General features: G+C 33.3%; 2 protein-coding genes and 1 long non-coding RNA gene across 3 annotated transcripts in view; 1 reads left to right on the forward strand and 2 right to left on the reverse strand.

Annotated features, from left to right (window-relative positions):
- Nucleotides 1-3754: 3754 nt before the first annotated feature.
- Nucleotides 3755-4840, forward strand: LOC144555735 (uncharacterized). The gene is made up of 2 exons (XR_013512095.1): nucleotides 3755-4297; nucleotides 4353-4840. It is a non-coding gene; the product is annotated as an uncharacterized LOC144555735 (long non-coding RNA).
- A 2386-nt stretch (nucleotides 4841-7226) lies between these two features.
- LOC144555376 (putative peroxygenase 5) overlaps nucleotides 7227-21696 on the reverse strand; it is a 30289-nt gene continuing 15819 nt past the window's right edge. Inside the window, exon 6 of the mRNA XM_078303679.1 lies at nucleotides 7227-7481. Coding sequence (XP_078159805.1) covers nucleotides 7322-7481 — 160 coding nt within the window. The 3' untranslated portion in view covers nucleotides 7227-7321. The remainder of the gene's footprint in view (nucleotides 7482-21696) is intronic.
- Nucleotides 7814-9822, reverse strand: LOC144555190 (putative peroxygenase 4). The gene is made up of 5 exons (XM_078303433.1): nucleotides 9744-9822; nucleotides 9349-9477; nucleotides 9108-9193; nucleotides 8922-9016; nucleotides 7814-7934 (listed from the first exon to the last, which is right to left on the reverse strand). The coding sequence occupies exons 1-5, from the start codon at nucleotides 9763-9765 to the stop codon at nucleotides 7814-7816; spliced, it is 453 nt and encodes a 150-aa protein (XP_078159559.1). The 5' UTR covers nucleotides 9766-9822.

Consider the following 21696-nt stretch of genomic DNA (forward strand, 5'->3'; position numbering starts at 1 on the left):
ATGCATTGATTACCGCGAGCTGAATAAGGTAACAGTGAAAAATAAATATCCGTTACCTCGGATTGATGATCTGTTTGATCAGTTGCAGGGATCTTCGATATATTCAAAGATTGATCTGAGAACAGGGTATCACCAGTTGAGGATTCGGCCGAGCGACGTGGACAAAACAGCATTCCGTACAAGGTACGGGCATTATGAATACCTTGTTATGCCGTTTGGGCTGACGAACGCACCGGCAGCGTTCATGGATTTGATGCACCGTGTGTTTCACGATCTATTGGATTTGACAGTTGTGGTTTTCATTGATGATATATTGGTGTATTCGCGCTCCCGAGAAGAACATGAGGTACATCTTAGAATTGTTTTGCAAAGATTGCGCGAACATCAGTTATTCGCAAAGTTTTCGAAATGTGAGTTTTGGTTGAATGAAGTTACTTTTCTGGGGCATGTTGTTTCGGGACAAGGGTTAGCGGTGGATCCCGAAAAGATTCGGGCTGTTACTGAATGGAAGAGGCCGGAGACAGTTACTGAAATTCGCAGCTTTCTGGGGTTAGCCGGGTACTACAGGAGATTTGTACTAGGGTTTTCGCGGTTAGCTGCGCCACTTACAAAATTGTTGCATAAAGGCGTGAAATTCGATTGGGGTACCGCGCAAGATAAAAGTTTTGAGGAATTAAAGAGTCGGCTGGTATCCGCGCCGATTCTTGCTATGCCGACTGCTGATAAAGAGTATACGGTTTACACCGATGCATCTCGATCAGGGTTGGGTTGCGTATTGATGCAAGATGATCATGTAATTGCCTATGCATCTCGGCAATTGCGACCGCACGAGCAAAACTACCCGACTCATGACTTGGAGTTAGCGGCGGTGATATTTGCGCTGAAGATTTGGCGGCATTATCTGTATGGCGTGAGATGCCGTATATTTACCGATCATCAAAGTCTGAAATACATCTTCACGCAAAAAGAATTGAATTTGAGGCAAAGAAGGTGGTTGGAATTGATGAAAGACTACGATTTGGATATCCAGTATCACGCAGGAAAAGCGAACAGTGTAGCAGATGCGTTAAGCAGAAAGAGTCAGGTAAACCTAGCGTCGGTAATTACAAGTGAAGCGCATCTTCTTGAGGAAATGCGCAGATTGGAAATTCATGTTGGCGCATCACGTGATTTAGCGTTGGAAGTTGCATCTAAGTGTAATAGAAGTGAGGTTGGAATTAGCGCAACTGCAATTGCGTCGATTGTGCTAGCAGCGGTGGAGATTCGATCGGAATTACACGAACAGATTCGTGCAGCGCAACAGAATGATCCAAGATGTCAGAAATATAAACTGCACTACGAGTCAAATGCTGATTCCCCGTTTAAAGTTCAAGGAGATGACATCCTGCGGTTTCACGACCGCATTTATGTACCAAGTACATCTGAACTGAAAGATCTGATTTTATCGGAGGCGCACGATTCGGGTTACGCTATTCACCCGGGGGAAGTAAAAATGTACCAAGATTTGAAGAAATATTTCTGGTGGCCGAAAATGAAGCGAGAAGTGCAAAGGTACGTTGAAAAATGTCAGATATGTCAGCAAGTTAAAGCAGATCGACGGAGAAAAGCAGGATTATTAAGACCGCTGGAAATACCTACGAGGAAATTTGAGTCGATTACAATGGATTTTGTATCCGGATTTCCGAGAACCGTTGGTAGATATAACACTATTTGGGTTATTGTGGACCGGCTGACGAAAATAGCTCATTTCATTCCGCTTCGAGTCGAGACATCGGGGCAAGAATTAGCAGACTTGTTCTTGAAATATCAATTCAAATACCACGGTTGCTCGCGCAATATTATTTCGGACCGAGATCCTCGGTTTACTTCTCATTTCTGGGAGAGCTTTCAAGAGACAATGGGTACTAAGCTGCGATTTAGTACAGCGCATCATCCTCAGACTGACGGTCAATCCGAGCGCACTATCCAAACATTGGAAGACATGTTGCGCTCCTGCGCGCTAAGTTTACAAGGTTCGTGGGTTGATCACTTGTATCTGGTGGAGTTCGCATATAACAACAGTTATCACTCCAGTATTGGTATGTCACCGCAAGAGGCGCTGACAGGGCAGCAGTGCCGTACTCCGCTGTGGTGGGGACCAGCGGGTACATATCCGCCTACAGGGCCGCAAATGTTAGAAGAAATTGCTAAGAAAACGAAAATGGTTCTGAGTCGGCTCAAGTCGGCTCAAGAAAGACAAAGGAAATACGCGGATATTCATCGAAGACCGTTAGAATTCCAAGAAGGTGATCACGTATGGCTTCGAGTTTCGCCTGTCAGAGGCGTACACAGATTTGGTGTTTCGGGTAAGCTAAGTCCTCGTTATATTGGGCCGTTTCAGATTTTGCGACGAGTTGGGCCGGTAGCATACGAGCTTGCGCTACCACCAGCGCTGGACCGGGTTCATCCGGTGTTTCATGTATCACAGCTGCGCAGATATGTGCGAGATCCGTCACATTGTATTGACCATTCTGATTTACACATGCAAGACGATCTGACCTATCAAGAGGAACCGATGCGGATATTGGATCGAAAAGAGCAACGGCTACGAAGCAAAGTGATCCGGCTCGTGTTGGTAAAATGGGGACGCCATTCCGATAAGGAAGCGACGTGGGAGCTCGAGGAGAGCATCCGAGAAAAATATCCAGAGTTATTCGACGATTCAGGTACGAAATCAAGTTCAGAGGACTGAACTTTATTTTAAGGGGGAGAGAAATGTCACGTTATAACAATTTTATTACAATAAAAATATATAAGAGGGTTTATATGCAAAATTCATCAACTATGTAATATTAGCAAATTGGAGGGGCTTAATTGCAAAAGAACCAAAACTTAATAAAACCCCTTTTTCCCTTCCCTTCCGAGACCCTTTTCATTTCGGGGGATGCATGAGGGTGTGGTTGTGTGCGCAAGGAAAAGAAAAGAAAGAGAGAAAGGAAACTTAATTGCCGCGAGATCGATCGAACTGTCCGGAGATTCGAGATCAGAACCAAGTTATCGATCCTTTCAAACTCTCAATTTGGTATATCTCTAACTCTCTTAACCCTTCTTGAAACCCTAATTTTCTCGATTTGTCGAATTTTCGTTTGAAACTCGAATTAGGGTTTGATAATTGAAATTAGGATTTAATGGAGTAAATCATAACTTGTGGAATTTATCGATTCTTGTTTAATGGATTAAAACCTTGAAATTCTGGAATTAGGGTTTTGTAATGAATTCGAGAAATTGCGAATTTTGTCGATCTGTTGATTAGTTAACCGTATAAACTTGACATATATAAGAAAACGAGATCTGTTGATTAAACCGAATACCAATTGAATATCGATCGAATTAGGGTTAGTTGAACCACAAATTTTGCATGATATACTTGCATGCATGATACATCGTTTTATATGAACCATGCTCTTGTTATAAATGCAACATGGTACAAAGCAACTTTGCTAAATCATGAGTTTGATTTAAATGACCCATTTGCATGATATGGATGCATAAGTATTTCTTTTAAATGCATGACATGAATACATAACTTTACATGTAAAGCATGATTATATTTTCTAAAGCTAAGAAAGAATTGTAACATGGAATGGTTATAATGGTGATAAAATAAATCAATTAAACGTGTAAAATAGGTGGTAACTTGGTAAGGCAAGAGATTTCCGGATCCTTCAAGACGTCCGATTCATAGGCGAGGGATACGTGACTCGATCAGGTGCGGGGTTTCTGGACTTGTTTGATATTTTATATTCAGAATTAAACTGTGTTTCGATTGACATGTTGTTTATTGATTAAATTGCATTATCGAATTGTGTTGCATATACATTGCATTGCCCAAATTAATTGAAACTTGAATTGTTTTATCTGATTGATCTGCATGCTGGTATGGTTATTATTTGTGTTGATCTGAATGATCTAATTTGGAATTAAAAGTCACCGTGATTTATTTCACCATCGGTTGGTGGATATGGTATTAATGTCTCCCATCGTGGCGACGTCACCCAGGGGGTGAATTCGGATTTGTCAAAGTCTATGCATGGACTTTGATGCCCAGTGTTCTAAAGCTTTAGATCGTCTGGCCCTCGGCAGTTCCCAGTACCGGTTGGGACGAGGGGTAAGTGACTCTGTATTATGATTTTGGTTATGGGTGACTTGTGTATCGGAGGCATTACCCAGGGGGTAATGCGTTTGGACGTTCAATTGGATTTAAATGGATTTTTCGGATATGAAATGGAACCAGACTTTTACTTAAACGGTTAAGCCTGTAACTACAGATGAGTGGGAACGAAATGAGTTCCAGTTTGGTGGAACATCTGTAGTTACTACCAGATATTTTGAGCTCGAGTTAAACCAAATATTGTGTGATTGAATTCCATTTTGACAAATCCTGATTTGTGATTTCATTTGCCTAATTGATGTCGGGTTTATGCGTTCATGTTTATATATTATTATAAACTGATCTGAGCTTTATTTGTGTTTTATTTTTGAATATAATCTGTGATTGCAAGTCCAGGAACGAAATGTGGCAAATTTATCGCACTGAGAATTTATTTCTCATCCCCTTTTTGGGTTAATTTTTCAGGTTCCGGTTCGGCAGATCCGAGAGAGGCACGAGGTCGGTAGGCCTGGTTTCACCGCTGCTTAGACTGTCTGGTATTTTGACATTAGAGATTATGTATATAGTTATGTTTTGATTGTGTATATATATAGTCTCTATGTCATTTTGTGATGCGTATCCATCGAGATACGGGTTTGTATGATATTACCTGACCAGCTGGGATTTATGTTATTTGTTTGTTTGGTTGTTTGTTTGTGTTTTTATTTCCTATTATATCGTAATTGCCTTGTAGGCATACGGGCAACCGTATGTCTACGGCAGAAGCACCTGTCGCGCCTCGTTGGGCCGCGGGGTGTGACAAAAAGAATTTCGTGTAAGAACCAAATTTTGATCTAGTGATCTCTGTGTAAGAGATCGTGAGTTCAAAATCTAGATGAAAAGTTCTTTACCGACATTAAATCATATGAAAGCTAGTATTGACCACCTTTCCGTATTAAAAAAAAAAGGATTCTCTGTCAAACTGATTTGAACGTAGACTTCTTGCATTACATATTCTGTCAACAAAGTAATAATTTCCGAACTCAAAAAAATTATGCAAGAATTAAAATTTGTCAGTTTGATAATATGTACATAATTCTTTTTTAATTAGATGAATAATATATAATTCAAGTAGAAATTATGTTATATAAGTTATTGTTAAAATTCATAAAATTTGAGATGAGATATTGTAAATAAGTGAGACACCACGGCATGAAACTTGTGTGTAACTCTTGTGTCATGTGTCGTAATCATTCGCATGATGTGATATCTTTCAAAAAATTAGCACGACACATGAAATAGTTTGATCACGACAAGGTCCGTAGTCACGCATGATCATATCATTAAATCTCTCGATCAAATTCTCTGCAGAATGAACACAAAAGGGAAGGAGCTTTTTTCGACGAAAAAAGTGCTCAATAAATCAAATGGGAAAGACGGTTGTTCACGTAACTCCACTCTTGGCTTGGATAGTTGGATTATATATCCATTTGATCTGCTCTCGGCCATTTGACACGCTGCCTAGCAGAGATGTCATTATCTGACTGAAATAAAAAAAAATTACTAATTTTTCCAACTATGCTTATAAATAAAATATGAAAAAAAGGGGTGTTGTTTTCCCTTTGACAAGGAATAAAGATCTCCAAAGTAACGTATAAACCTAAATATTCCATATATATATATAAATATATATACGAGGAAGGTTCAAATGCCTTCATTTTTTAAAATTTAAAAGTCAAAATAAAATTGTTGGATATAATTTACATCATTTTCTCTATGGGCTTATAAAAAATTATTACATTTCAATTTTGTTTTTATATGAATCAATAGGTTCAAAAGAGTATGGCTAATATAACATCAGTGTCATTTCAGTCTATATAACACAAACTCCAAAACCTATCAAATCGAGTTCAAATGATGAATCCAAACCATTCAAACCGATCTACTTCATTAGTTGTGCGTTTACATGTAAAATTTACATGTTTTTGAGTTTATTTGGTATCAAGTCAAGCGGTCAAATGTTTGAGCTTTTAAGCTAATTTTAATACATTCATTTTTCAATTTTTTTGCCGCTTGATTTGATACTAAAATAACTCGAAAATATAAAAAGTTTGCATGTAAACGCATCACTCATAAAGTAAATTGATTTGAACGGTTTGGATTCACCATTTGAACTCGATTTGATATGTTTTGAAGTTAGTGTTATATAGACTGAAATGACACTGATATTATATTGGCCATACTCGGTACAAAAATCAATGTCTAGAAATTATCCACACTAGTGCATTTTTTACAAGCTCTTGATGACAATAAAAATAAAATTGAAATGTGATAATTTTTTACACTTGTATAGATAAAATAATGTAGATCATATCCAACGGTTTTATTTTGACTTTTAAGTTTTAAATTTTTTACACTAATAAAATGATGAAGAGAAAAACTCAAGACTTAAAACGCTTTTTCTCTCTCTGTCTCCTTTTAATTCTAATCGGAATTGACTTCCGTGAAACTCAAAATGGGCCGGGCCCAAAACAATTTCGGCTTCACATGATATATCAAACACCTTATCCGCTCATTCTAATAACTAATACAAAATAACCCATGTCCCCAGACCCCAATAAATATGTAACAACAAGATTGACAAAAGACTGATTAATTAGTAATTACTGATTATGGTTCAAATGCCAATGGATCAAAACGTTGCGCGTCTGTTGAAGATAATTAGTGTTTTCTACTTGAGTACACATAGCACATCCATTGGATATTTGCACATTTAACCCCTTGCCTCATTTCTCTTATTATTTTGTTTTTTTTCCGATGCATACCAGAAAGGTTAAAAATGCATCCTATTCTATCCTAAAAAAAAAAAACATCCTATTTTTTCCATCTTTACTCGTATCTCTAACGGCTACTAAGCCATGTAAAAATATAATTAAGGAAAGCAATTCTATATTGTAACGATATGAATAATAATTCAATACAAAGATCAATCAATTCATTCAAATATGAAAAACTATATTACAAATCAACTTATTTTTTTTGGCAATAAATCAACTTAAAAAACACTTAATAGACTATATAAAAACTTAATTCTTCACAACAAGACAACAAAATCAATAATACAAATGAAATTTCTGTAACAACAAAGCCAAGTACATGCACATGCACCCATTAATTATAATATCAGGACTATTATTTTTTAGGTGATTTCTTTTTGGAAGAGGATCTCTCCTGTTCCAATTTTGGAAAGAGAGTGCCATCATATATACCCATTATGGTGTCCTTAGTAACAAAACCATCTTTATCCTTCGCCAGCAGGTGTAGAACTTTCCACTCAGTCTTGGCAGCAAAACTGCAAAAAACAATAAAATAATTAAATGGCGAAACAAACATTTCGTATCTATCCTTTGGTCTATGTAGTGGCAAAGGCAGTGGTTACTCATGTGAAAGATAATGGGTTCGAAACTCATATAGGAAAAAAAAATTTATTGTAAATGACAATGTTATTAAATAATTGGATGGCTTAATTACCACTATTTTATAAAATGTTCCATTACCACTATTTATGGTCAAGACTGCTAATTAAATAGTCTGATCCAAACATTACAACTCTAAAGACAGAAATTAATTAAACCTATACTGATATATACAAATTCCACGGTGGAATCTGTTTAAGAGAAAAACTTACTGCCCATTTGATTCTTTGTTTCCTTTAAGCAAGTCATCCAACTCCTTTGATGAGAGTGCATCTGGTTTTGTTTTTGCATATTTCTTAAATATCTCTTCAAATTTTTCAGGAACAAACCTAAAATATCACAATTAGGTTAAGTACGCTAGAAGAACTTGCTAACAAATTTCAGAAATCCACTTTCTATATATGATCATATTGTCAGATTCCTCAGGAGCTTGTTATTGCTATTATATATAAGAGTTTGTATGAACATTAGTCAAGAGTAAGCGGGCATATTTTATTTTAACAGCTTGCTACACTTAAAAAAAACACTACGTACATTCAATCAGAAAACAAACAAGATGAAATTAATTCTCTGTTCATCGTGCCAAATCACAAGTTCTGCAAATAATGATGCTTCTACCAAGAGCTAGATAAAGGACAACCATAGTTAATGCAGTTTTTTCCTTTCTGTCCTCCTGTTTCTCTTTTATCCTTTTCTCTATTCTGATCATAATAAGGACTAAATTTTTTAAATTTAGCTCAAAAAACAAATTAAAGAAAAGACTAGATGTATATATGTTTCAAATTATACCAATTCTAGGGGCGGATCTAAGACACCTTATAATTTTAAAATTCTTAATTATGTATATTAAGATTTAATTAAACTTTTTGAGTTTTTTGGACTTTTATATAGTCTAGCACCCCTCATAAATGTACAAATATGTATTGGTAGTCTAGTGGTTTGAGTCTAATTGGTATTTGTATATAAGGTCATGGTTCAATTCTCACTAACCACGTTTTTTTTTTTTTTTTTCACATATTACATTTTATAGATTAGCTCCTAACCAATTCCAGCATGCATCCTAGCTCTTACAACCATAACACAAGCCATGGATTCTAATTAAAAGAACAAAATATCTTCCTAATTATCAATATTACGAAAACCCTATTTGAGTAAACTCTCATGATTAACGGAAACAGCAAACAAAATTACTAAACCGTTTCTATTTGAACCAATGAATATTCAATGTTTTTGAAAGAAATGATCTGTCAATGTTCTTTCACTTCTTTGTCCCAAAGTATATCAGCAATATTCATAAAAAAAAAAATTGCACCTACCTTCCCTCTGAATCAAATGTATCAGTATCGCTACCATGCTTCCCTTTGTTGATGTTCTTGATATGAATAGGGAAAAATAGTGATGGAAATTTTCCCTGCATTTTTACAAATGCTTGGGGTTAAAAAAAGAAAACATCTCATAATTTCTAATCATGCAAACTCAAAAGCACATGTGAGAGAAAGTACAGGGCGTGTTTTAAGGCCGAGTTTGAAATTGATGAACAATGAGGCCGCTATGGACAAGCCAATACCAGCACCAATAGCACGAAAGCCTGAGAACGACAATTAAACCTCAATTAAGCATGAAATTATTGTAATCACAGACCCAAAAAGTACACACACACACACACACTTAAGTATAAAATTGAACTTCCAACAAAGTAATAGCAGTGCATGGTCGAATTGAAGAAGATAGATCAAAATATACCTTGAAAGGTCTCCCATGGGTAGATGAGCCCATCCTTGTTCCTGTCAAAAAATGCTACATGCTTTTGCAATGGCGTCATATCTTCATACTTCAAATTTTCCTCATGTTTTTGCAATGGATTCCTCAATTCTATTTAAATGAATAAAGAAAAATTACACACGGTATAAACTTTAAACAAAAAGCAACAGTATTATTACAATTTAAATTGCAGAAGAACCATTTTCATGCACTCGTGAAGGGTGATAAAACCAAATGGTACGCACGGAAACCATATAAAATTTCTCCGATGTTTTCATTATAGATATGAATATGAGGGTTAAAAGGAACGATACTTTGCGCACAGTACAGAACGAAAAAATAATCGAAACGATAAAGGAAAAAGGAAATCCATGCACCACTTTGAGAAGAAGACGCCATGTCAGTGAATCTCTTTGGAGACGAAGTGCAGAGAAAAGTTTGAGAATATTGAACGTAAAGAAATTAATTAGGCTTAAAATCAAGAAAGAGGAGTGAGAGAGGCGACTAGAAAGGCTAAAACCTGCAGCGAATTATATAGGGAAAGCAAAGCAAAAGGAACGTTCATGTGACGTGTCTACCGCCAACGCATAACGCACCATTTTAGTTCCTGATTTATTGGTTGTTTGGTTCCAGGTAGTGTTTTAATATTCAGTTCTTATTCGGTATTCGGAAAGTGACCGAATACCGAATATATAGTATGCGGTCGAATATTCAGATTTTTATTCGGATTTTCAAATGAAAATTCATAGACATTAACTCTAATAAACATATATAGATAAACATTACAAATAAATATAAATAAAACATAACACAAGTTAGAACAAGTTAACAACCCACGGTACAAATTACAAAACTACAAATAAGCATAAATAAAACATAAGTTCAAACTTAAATAAATAAAATTATAACTTATTCGGTTCCTATTCAGATTCTTATTCTCTATTCGGTTCATATTCGGTTCTTATTCGGATTCTTATTCTCTATTCGGTTCATATTCAGAAATATTCGGTTCATATTTGGAAATATTCGGTTCTTATTCGGATTCTTATTCTCTATTCGGAAATATTCGGCCGAATAGATAATATGCAGAAAAATATATTCGGCTGAATATTCGAAACCGAATATTGGACCGAATACTCATTTCCTATTCGGTTTCCAACTAAATACGAATATTCAGCCGAATAGACCGAATATTAAAACACTGGTTCCAGGAGTTCTTCAATCCACGAAAACAATTGTAAGGCCCAAAGAATGTATATAAGTGTAACAAAACAATTTTAATACATGCTAGGTCAGTATTTGGATGATTCAATAGTCAATACACTAGCTAGGAGTTTTTTCTGTGTTCTGTAATTGGTTGTTATTTTTTTTATTAATTGGAGTCTTTTAACCTCATCAAATCATGAGTTTTGTCTTTTCATCCAAAATCTACAATACATTCTATTTCTGGGCATTCCATGCATGTTGAATCTTAAAATTTTAGTCTTTTAACTTTTTGCCCCGCAAATTTAGTAAAGTCTCACTTTAAAATTTTAAGTAAATCCATAGAATGTTATGATATATATATATATATATATATATATATATAACTCCCATGCATCTTTTAAAAAATATTATGCAAACATATATCTTATATAAATAAACATTAGCAACAGAAAAAAAATAATATATTCTTAATTATGAAAATTGTCATATATGTATCCGAATGATTTATTCTCAATCTAATTCCTTATTAATTATATGCTCCATCTGTCATAATCCGCATGGCTAGTTCTTAACAAGTTAATGCAAAGTATTTCGAGTTCTATCTAGAGGAGAGCTCATTTGACAATTCTTTATATTTTTTTTACTAGAACAATATTTAAATTATATTAATGTTTAAATTGGAAATTTAACATTATAGATGTGATTTATATTATTCACATATAATGTCTAAAAAATAATGAGAGCTGATCAAATAACTTGAAATTTCAAATGTCTGAAATAAATATCTTGGATATGCATCATCAAATAATACTTAAATTGCATGAAGTTTGATTGTTAGTCTATCCAAATGTCCAATAAAATACCTATAAATTTACTTTTCGATTTTATTTGATTTTTATTTTAAAGTATATTGTAAAGATTGTTAAAAGTAATCATTATTACGTGGTCTCTCCTCTTCTATTACGTGCTATTATTGTTTTTGTTGTTGAAATAATTTTGATATATATAAAGATAGAGGTCTTTTCTATCAACTTTCCTTTAATGTTTCTAATTAAGGATCTTCTATTTATTTAAGTTTCAAACCCACAACATCTCACATAGAGGATGTTACTCTTCGTCACTAAATCAGAATTTGATTTTTGTCGTTGTTGAAATAATAATAATCATTATTACCGTCAGTATTATTGTTGTTGTTGTTGTTGTTATTGAGAATTGTTTTAGATTATAAATTATTGCGAACAATTTGTTGGTTGAATTCATTTCATTTTTTTCTTGTTGTTTTGTTATTTTGTATTGGAATGAGATTTCAAGCAATCGATTATCAATCGAATAAGGAAGTTGTTCATATTTTAATTCTATTACTTGAAAATTAGTTTACCTTTTTATACAAAAGTACTAAAAACATTTTTATATATCATCTTCAGCCACCAACTTGACACGCACCTCCTCCTTGTACCATAATTTTCAAATATCAAACTAACTTCAAATTAAAAATGACAAAAATATACCATCATGTGCCTATCTCTATCCTCTCCGATCCTCTCGGATCCCCTCATATATTCTAAAATTCATCCCGAAACCCATTCAAACATGTAAAAAACCAATGACACGTTTTGCTAGGTGGGGTCTTAAGATGGTGCTTATGAAATCCAGAAAATTGTATTATATAATTAATAAAGTTCCTTATTCACAAAATCCGCATGATTCGCAGCTGTAAAATAGGTTCTTAATAAATATGGGGTTGACATAAAATTTTATGGATGCAAAGTTAAACGCCATGCGCGATCGATCGACGTGGTGATCTGTACTTTACTTCTTTTTGAAATCCTCCATGATTCCAATATGGCGTACCACTATGCATTACGTGGTATGATTCTCTCTTTTTTTTTAAAGGTAAAATTAAGCGTTGTCTGATCACCATAGGATTATAATGAATCACAAGGGCAAAAGACAAATCTTATCACCGGGGTTTCATCTAGTATGCGCTTTTTACAGACCTATATCTCAATATTTAGAGTAGCTAGATGTGTACGTGTTGCATTGCGATTTGCATATCTATGTATATTTATGATAAAAGCACAATTTCTTTTACTTCCAGAATAAAAGGTTAGGAGAATAAATCATGGCTAGTAAACATAAATATATATGATAGGTTTTGTATTATATAAAGGAGTCCGGCTAATATGATATCAGTATCATATGATATCAACTTCAAAACCTATCAAAATGATTTCTAATGGTGAATTCAAACCATTCAAACTGATTTACTATGAGTGATGTATATATTTACATGTAAAAAAAAAAATTCAAGTTATTTTAGTATCAAGTCAAGAGGGCTAAAATGTTGGAAAATCATTTTGAGAATTTCAATTTGTCAAGTTAGTGTTATATAGGCTTAAATGACACTGACTAGCCGGACTCTATATAGAGTATTCATTAATTTTGTGGGTCCAATTAAATTGACATATTTAGAGCCTGTTCAGTAGCATGAGAATTTTTAATATGGGAATGAGAATTTCAATTTGTCAAAACCAAAGTTATTAACTATGCAAAATTTTAGAATATAGGTGTTCGGCAAGTGCATGAGAAATTTGTTAGGATGTTGGTTTGTTTTCTCTTTTTATAGAAGATGTAATACTACAATTAAACTATATTAAGTGTATTAATACTAATCACTTATTATGATCAATATAATTATATAAACAAGCAGACATAGTTCAAGCAGTGTTCGCACAGAATATATGCTACAAAGTTTCAGTATAGCAAGCTATACATTTTAAACCTTTGTTATACTCTGTCAAATCAGATAGCAAGTGTACTATCCTATCGATGAGTATGCTCAGGTATCGATCCACAGGGACGGAAGAAAATGACCGGACTTATCCTAAAATCACTTGAGATTCTAGAAGTGAGAGAAATTGGTTTGGTTTAGTTCTAACAATTCTACTGATTTATAACAAGTTTAAAAAGCAATAAAAGAGAATTAAAGTTGTTTCCAATTGATAAAAAGGCGTTTCCAGGGTTCAGATTTCATTTCTGTTCAGCCCCGAGGCATACGGCCCGTACGGATTCCCATACGGCCCGTAGGGGACCCCGAGTTAATGCTGCAGCTACTGTTTTCTGCGTTGATGCTAATGTTTAGGGTTTCTATCGACCAGATCTAGATACCTAACCTCAACTTTCGCATTTTGGCCTAGTACCCGATTACCGGACTCAAATACTTCCCTCTTAGATGCGTTAAACCTCAACTTTCGCATTTTGGCCTAATTTATCCAAGTTACTTGTTGGTTTACTAAAAGTATCCAAGGACTTTCGCCTCAAGGAAAGTTTCACCTTTCGAGTACTCTTTGGTTTCACCCTACTTCATATATTTTATTCGGTTGGATTAAATGTCATAGACTTGGCTCCTAACACTTAGATGTGCGCATTCATCTAACGGGATGACTAATCAATTCAAGCAAGCACAAATAAAGCAATCAAAATACTACTCAACATGGTAAAAACAAAGCATTCAACACAAAATCCAAATAGCATGCAAACAAAACCAAACTAGAAACTACATCTTAACCCTAGAAACAAAGTAAATTAGTTACTCATGTTCATAAGATAACACAAATAACAGAAAATAAAAGAGTTCATGACAAAACAGTGGAAAATCCGAAGATCCGTTGCAAACTCGCATTTTTCACTTCTCTTCGTCCTCTCGTCCTCCTGTCTTTTGCTCCAAGAAAGGTTGTCCAAGTTCCCTGTGGTGAATCTCCCTTTTTTTGGTGAGGAAATATCTCATTTAATGCCCCAGATCACGTCCCCAGAGGCTTCCTTTTCGGCCTCCTTAAATTATGCTCATTTCAGATTCCAGCTGGATTTTCCGAATTAGCGTCATACGGGCCGTAGAGGACCCCGTACGGGCCGTATGGGACCCCGTACGGGCCGTATGCCTGTGCTTTGTCTTGGAGACTTTGTGCCTCTGTTGTGGAACCTTATGTGCAGTTGGGCAGATCCTGTACGGGCCGTATAAAATGTCATACGGGCCGTATGAAAAGTAGTCAGATCCATTTTTTCGCCCTTTTTCCTGCAAAATACCAAACAAAGCATAGCAGTACCACATTTCATCGAAATATAAGTAAAAAGTCCACATTTATAGGCTTTAAAGCACAGGTTTCAGTGTAAATCAGGGCCGTAATTTAGATATAATATGGAGATATCAAGCAGCATGTATTATACATAATTTTATTGTATATCATAATGACGATGCCGCTTAGACTACGAACGCTAATTTAGAAATTGATCCAAATGATATTGTGGACGTACCAGATGGAGATGAGGAGTACGGCGAAGATGTTGAAAGACTCAACAATCAATGTCCGGCAGGAAATGAAAAAAAGAGATGAAATTGCTAGACTTATGTGGGATGATTATGTTAGACGTCAGAATAGAAACTTAACTTAAAATTAGCTTAATCTATTAAAATTAAGTGTTGCTAGTTAATTATGCTTGTTTAATTAATTTCAGTCTTTGTATTATTAAATTGTGTTAGCTTAATTGTACAAGTATAATTGTAGTTTAATTAATTAAAAAATATTAATTAGTGTAATTCCTCTTTTTTAATTAATTAAACAAATATTAATTATTAATTAGTTAATTTCCACTCTCAACGAAGATAAAAAAAATTCTACCTTTAAAAATTATTGTCCAAAAGCTCCGCTATTTGATTACTTAATTTCACATTGACATAAGTTTTTGGTCTTCAAGAGAGCTTCGCTGCTTGGGAAAAAAAACCAGAACTTTGAGCTAATTTATTTTTCCCTATAAGAATTGAAGTTGGGCAAGGGAATAAAACCATTTGGAAATTTGAAGTAGGGTAAAAAAACAGGCTGTTGAACACATACAAGGAAAAATTACCTAGAAAGTTTTTTTAAACAGGAAAATTCTTGGGAAATAGAGTTGCCGAACAGGCCCTTATATTTTATCAGTGTCTTTCTGTAATTGAAAAGTACAAGTATATATATTTTACATTTCTTTAAGAATTTGTTAAAAGAAAACGAAAAGGTGGAGTCTCTTATCTAAACTGAAAGTGAAAAACTAATATTTCTTCCGAAATTGTAAACAAAAATCAAGTTAAAGTATTTATGATAAACTAATATGATCTCGGATCAAATTTTTTGGGCAACTGCCCCCAAGGTTAATTATTACGGAATTTATAAAACATTAAAAATAGTAGAATAGTACTATTTTAAATTTTAAATTAAAGTAGTGAAGAACATTTTCATATTCTTCCTGAAATGATATGTTTATAATATTTACTAATTAAAATGTTAGTTACAATGATATAATAATTTAAAGATAAAAGTGGGACTTAAGTTTTCTAACTTTATATATTCATAAGCTAAGTTGAACTTGAAACATACGTCGACATTACTTTAGTCATTAGATAAAAAACTAATTCTTTGAATTAATAAAATAATAATAGATAATAAATAAATGTAATTAGTTGAACTTCTATTTTGTTATTCCATTTCCATATTCCGCAGAATTGTTATGTATCTAACATATTATTTCAATTAATATAGCGTCCTATTAATTATATATGTTAATTGTTTTGATATATCATACGTACCTTGAACAATCAAATGAGGCTATATAGACCTTGATCCTTGGGCCTACTAGAAAATGGAATCTGCTGATTCCCAGGTAACGGTCCGAATCTTGACACACGAGTTAGTAGGTACGTAGTAGCCTCCCATGCATGATTTCTAGCTAGCTCAAAGGAAACAAATATATATATATATATATCTTGCGCAGTTTTATTAGTGTCGACTTAATTATTTTGTCTGTTAACGCTGAGGCTAATTTCACAATGTGTTTCTTCACAAAATGGAATATTGATGTTGTAGTCATTCTCACTATTAATTTAATTTCCTGAAAAGTTGGGCATGCTAGCTGCATGCATGTATTGAAGAGTAATATCTTAGCAAACTCTTTGAGTATCTTATTTTTCAATTTTTATTGTTATATTTTTCTTATTTTCTATTTCTTTAATGATGCTTAATTGATGCAGCTTTCTTTATTAACATTCACTCCTTTGACCCAGCTAAAGAAACATTATTTAATACTTGTAGCGTGATAGAGACTACAAAACAAATAACATCATTATTAAAGCGAACAAATACAAAATTCAGTAACAATCACTTAAACAAATAATAACTCAAGCGCTGTCTCACATTCTACATTGATCAATATTGACAAACATTAAACTCTCTCACACTAAAAGTTCCTAGATTAAAAAAAAAAAAAAAAATACCTTGCCGTAAAAATAAAAGAGAGAAGCTTTTAAACTAATCAGCCACGGGGCCGGTGTTTGGGTGGGCCTATTATGGGCCTGAAACCCAAAACTTTTTCACAGACCATTCTTTGTCACTTCTTTTGCTGGTCTATATTAATGACCTGGAGGCTTGGGTTTAATTTGAAGCACTATCAAAAGAGTCCATGAATTTGGACTGTCTGCTATTCCGCTTTCATAGGCTAAAAACTCTGTCAACATCACTCAACACTACTTCAGTAAGAGCTTGGTTCTCACTTCTAATTCATAAATGCATTGCCAACCCTCATCAAATAGGCCGGAATAAAGTAACCGGGATCTTATTTAAAACTTATCCCAGTTTTACAAATTGATCTAAGAATAGTTTTTACGGCCATTTTTTTTAATACCAAAAAAAAAAAAATATATATATATATATATATAAACCTATATATATAACCTCCGTTTTTTTTTTAATATATATATGCCCTGACCGCCTGGATACAGAGCGGGCCAAAATTTTAGTAAACTGCCCATACTGGAGGCGCTTCATTCCATCACCAAACCGCCCCAGGGGTGGGCAGTCCACCCCCTTTTTTTTTTTTTAAATGCCCCAGGGGTGGACGGTTTGATTTTTTTTTTTTTAAACGCCCCAGGGTTGGGCGGTTTGATTTTTTTTTTTTGGAAATCTTAGTATTTTGATTTAAATAATTTTGTGAAGAAAAAATTGTTTAGAGTGTATGCCTAAAAATAAAATATTTGACATATTTATGAAGTGATGTCGTAATTCTTTATATACATATACATATATACATATATACATATATACATATACATATATACAGAGTATGGCTAACGCGCTTCCTCTAGCATATGGGTCGAAATGCTTCCGGTGGAAAGTTGAAATTTCAAAATCCAAAAAGTCGATCTGAACCGTTCATCTTCTTCTCCATATTAATATCTGCTTGGAGACCAAATTTTACATTTTTCTGAAATTTTTTACTATTTATTAAGCCACTTTGAAAATTGCTGATCCAACGGTGGCTTACCAAACAGTAAAAATCAGAAGCTACCGTTGGATCAGCGATTTTCAAAATGGCTTAATAAATAGTAAAAAATTTCAGAAAAATGTAAAATTTGGTCTCCAAGCAGATATTAATATGGAGAAGAAGATGAACGGTTCAGATCGACTTTTTGGATTTTAAAATTTCAACTTTCCACCGGAAGCATTTCGGCCCATATGCTAGAGGAAGCGCGTTAGCCGTACTCCATATATACATATATACATATACATTTATACATATACATATACACATATACACATATACATATACATATACACATATACACATATACATATACACATATACACATATACATATATACAATTTTTTTTTATAAACTCATTTATTTATAATATATGTATATCTGTATATATTATAAATATATACATATACATATATATACATGTAGAGTAAGGCTACGCTATTTCGTAAATTAAACAGGGCGTTTTAATTCGCGCTCATATCTCTAGTTTTGAAGTCCAAATAGCCGATCCAAACCATTAGATGTTTAATCTATATTAAAATGTGCTTGGAAACCAAATTTTACATTTTTTTTGAATTTTTTTACTATTTATTAAGATGGTTTGAAAATCACTGTTTTTAATGCCTACCGTCGAACGAAAACTTAAATTTAATTTTTGAGGCTCCAAACGATATTTTTTTGAAATTCTGATGCTTACAATATGAGGATGCCCAGTGTACCATTGGGCAAAATGGATCTGTCTCGTCCTCCCCTTTCCGAAAAGTGTTCATACGCGTAAATCCGAGTTTCCTAGCCAAAATTATGGTTGTTTAAAGGTTTTTCAAAAATTAAACTTTGAAAGTTCATAACTGACTGTAGAAAAATCCAAATAAGTTGAAATTTATATCAATTCTGTGTATTTTTGAATGCTCTACATGCTGGTGCAATCACTTTTGCAGTTTGGTCCTTGTATCACTCCAGACTTGCTGATTTACCAGCAAAAGTCAAATTTGATATTTTTAGTGTTATATTTAGACTTGTGACATCCAACTGACAAATAAAATCAAAGTTATAAAGAATTACGACATCACTTCATAAATATGTCAAATGTTTTATTTTTTGGCATACACTCTAAACAATTTTTTCTTCACAAAATTATTTAAATCAAAATACTAAGATTTCTAAAAAAAATAAAAAAATCAAACCGCCCAACCCTGGGGCGTTTTTTTTTCAAAAAAAAAAAATCAAACCGCCCATCCTTGGGGCGTTTAAAAAAAAAAAAGGTGGACCGCCCACCCCTGGGGCGGTTTGGTAATGGCATGAAGCCCCTCCAGTATGGGCGGTTTGCTAAAATTTCGGCCCTCTCCTTATCCAGGCTGTTTATGGGTATTAGTGTCAATAGTTATGCAAGTTATCAATAGTTATGGGTATTAGTGTCGGCTGTTTATGGGTATTAGTGTCGGACATTAGGCGACACTAATCGGGCTGATACTAATACTTTGTAAATAGCCGACACTAAAAGTAAGGCATTAGTGTCGGCTGTTTAGTAAATGACCGACACTAATACTAACTTTTAGTGTCGGCTATTTATTAAAAAGCCGACACTAATACTTATTAGTGTCGGCTATTTATTAAAAAGCCGACACTAATACTTATTAGTGTCGGCTTTTTAATAAATAGCCGACACTAATGTTTTTTTTTTTTTAAAAAAAAAAATTTCAAAAATTCACTATAAATCATAGAAAATTCTAAAAATGAAAATTTTTGTTCTGGAATGCTCATATATTTTTGCTTAACTATATATAAAACAAAGATATTAAATAATTCATCATAATTTACAAATAACACTCACTAAATAAAATATCATCCAAATTGCTCATTTATTGTTATCATACAAACCCTAAAACAGAAAATACATACATAAAAGATACATAAAAGACCCTAAAAACTCTAAAATTATAAAGACTATACCAAAAGTCCATGAAGGAAGGCTCAGATCGCGAATCTGAGCCCGAAAAAACCCTAAAAACTCTAAAAACCCTAAAGACTATACTTTGCATCTCTGGTTTCCTTAGCAAAACATCTCCAAAAATCATGAAAATTTACCGACATACAGTCTCGACATCCTAGAACAGTACTGCCAAGTTTCATGCAGAATATCCGAACAGAACGGGAGATATAAGCTCGCAAAAATAGCCCCAACCGATGAATGTTTCATCCGGGGTCCAACTTTGCATCTCTGGTTTCCTTAGCAAAACATCTCCAAAAATCATGAAAATTTACCGACATACAGTCTCGACATCCTAGAACAACACTGCCAAGTTTCATCCTAGAACACCCTAATTATTCGTGATAAATTAAACGCGTTTTATTTAACTAACGATTATAATTACCTATCTACTTCGAAGTTTAAAGTTCCTAACCTTAATAATTGGTGTATTGGCATAACTATTGATAACTTGCATTTTAGTTATAGTGCTTAAGGAAGAAAAGAAAAAAAAAAAAAAAAAAAAATTCGATTCGGACCGCCTAGAATATATGCGGTTTGGGCATAAATATAATTTTTCGAAAAAAGTAGTTATTTATAATAAAATTATTTATTTTTTGAATAAAAATAAAAATCTCGGCCTCACGCGTGCAGCGTTTACACTTTAGAAGCAAACAATATTCGGCTCCTCGGCCGTATATGGCATAAGAGGACCTACCTCTATTGTAATTCGTTCCAAAATAAGGACAGGTTTGATTTATGGTTAGCGTTCCCCATCAATTTTTCCAAAATCTGAATTTATTTAGGCCAGGCATGACCTGAATTCGTATCATGTATATATGACACTCAGAAAATATTGTGCTTTAAACATTCAATACTTATTATGATACATATATTTAACAAGAGAAGGGTTTAAATGATTCCATTTTTTGTGTCTCCACTATATTTCTATTTTTAAAATATTAATAAGTCAAAATTTAAAACTTAAATATCAAAATAAAATCATTGGATATGATATATATTATTTTCTTTATGTGCTTATAAAAAATTAAGTTATTTAAATTTTGTTTTTATGTGAATTAATAAGTTGAAAAATAAACGTTTATAAATTATCCACATTAATACATTTTCACAAGCTCTTGATGACAATCAAAAAACAAAGTGAAAATTAATGTCATAATTTTTTACATGTGCATAATTAAATGATGTAAATCATATCCAATGATTTTATTTTGACTTTTAAGTTTTAAAATTGAAATTATTAAAGTTTTTAAAAATGAAAGCATAATAGAGATACAAAAAATGAAATCATTTGAATCCTCCTCTAAATACAAATATTATTCAAATTAAAATAATAAAATTATATGTGCGTTCTAAATTATTTATATAGAAAATCCTTAAAATTAAGATTGATTCAAAAAAGATATTTAGCGTTAAATCCATCAAGCGTTCCATCAAATATCTAAAGATAGATAATTTGTTATATATCTAGCGTTCCATCAAATATCTAAAGATAGATAAATTTGAGTCAATTTGTTTATTTAGCATTCCATCAAATATCTAAACAGTTTATTTAGCGTTCCATCAAATAAGCAATTAATTTTAAGAATAATTATTTCAATCCCCACACTCCAGTACCCGCATTGTACCCCCATCTCTTAAACAGATTTTAACTTCCCATAAACTAACTTAACTAACTAGTTTAATTAAATTTATTCACAACACTGTGATCTTCCAAGTTTAATTAAATTCATGGGTATAAATACTTGGAAGATAATAAATTAATACTTGCAAATTAAGATATTAATACTTG

This window comes from Carex rostrata, chromosome 6 (genome assembly GCF_964058835.1).
Source record: "Carex rostrata chromosome 6, lpCarRost1.2, whole genome shotgun sequence".
NCBI lineage: Eukaryota > Viridiplantae > Streptophyta > Magnoliopsida > Poales > Cyperaceae > Carex > Carex rostrata.

Excerpts from the sequence above, each read along its gene's own strand:
- LOC144555190 (XM_078303433.1), bottom strand. The coding sequence starts at position 9,765 with ATGGCGTCTTCTTCTCAAAGTG. Across the intron at positions 9,017-9,107 it reads TCGGCCTTAAAACACGCCCT|GGAAAATTTCCATCACTATT; the intron begins GTACTTTCTCTC and ends GTAAAAATGCAG. Across the intron at positions 7,935-8,921 it reads ACATTTGATTCAGAGGGAAG|GTTTGTTCCTGAAAAATTTG; the intron begins GTAGGTGCAATT and ends GTGATATTTTAG.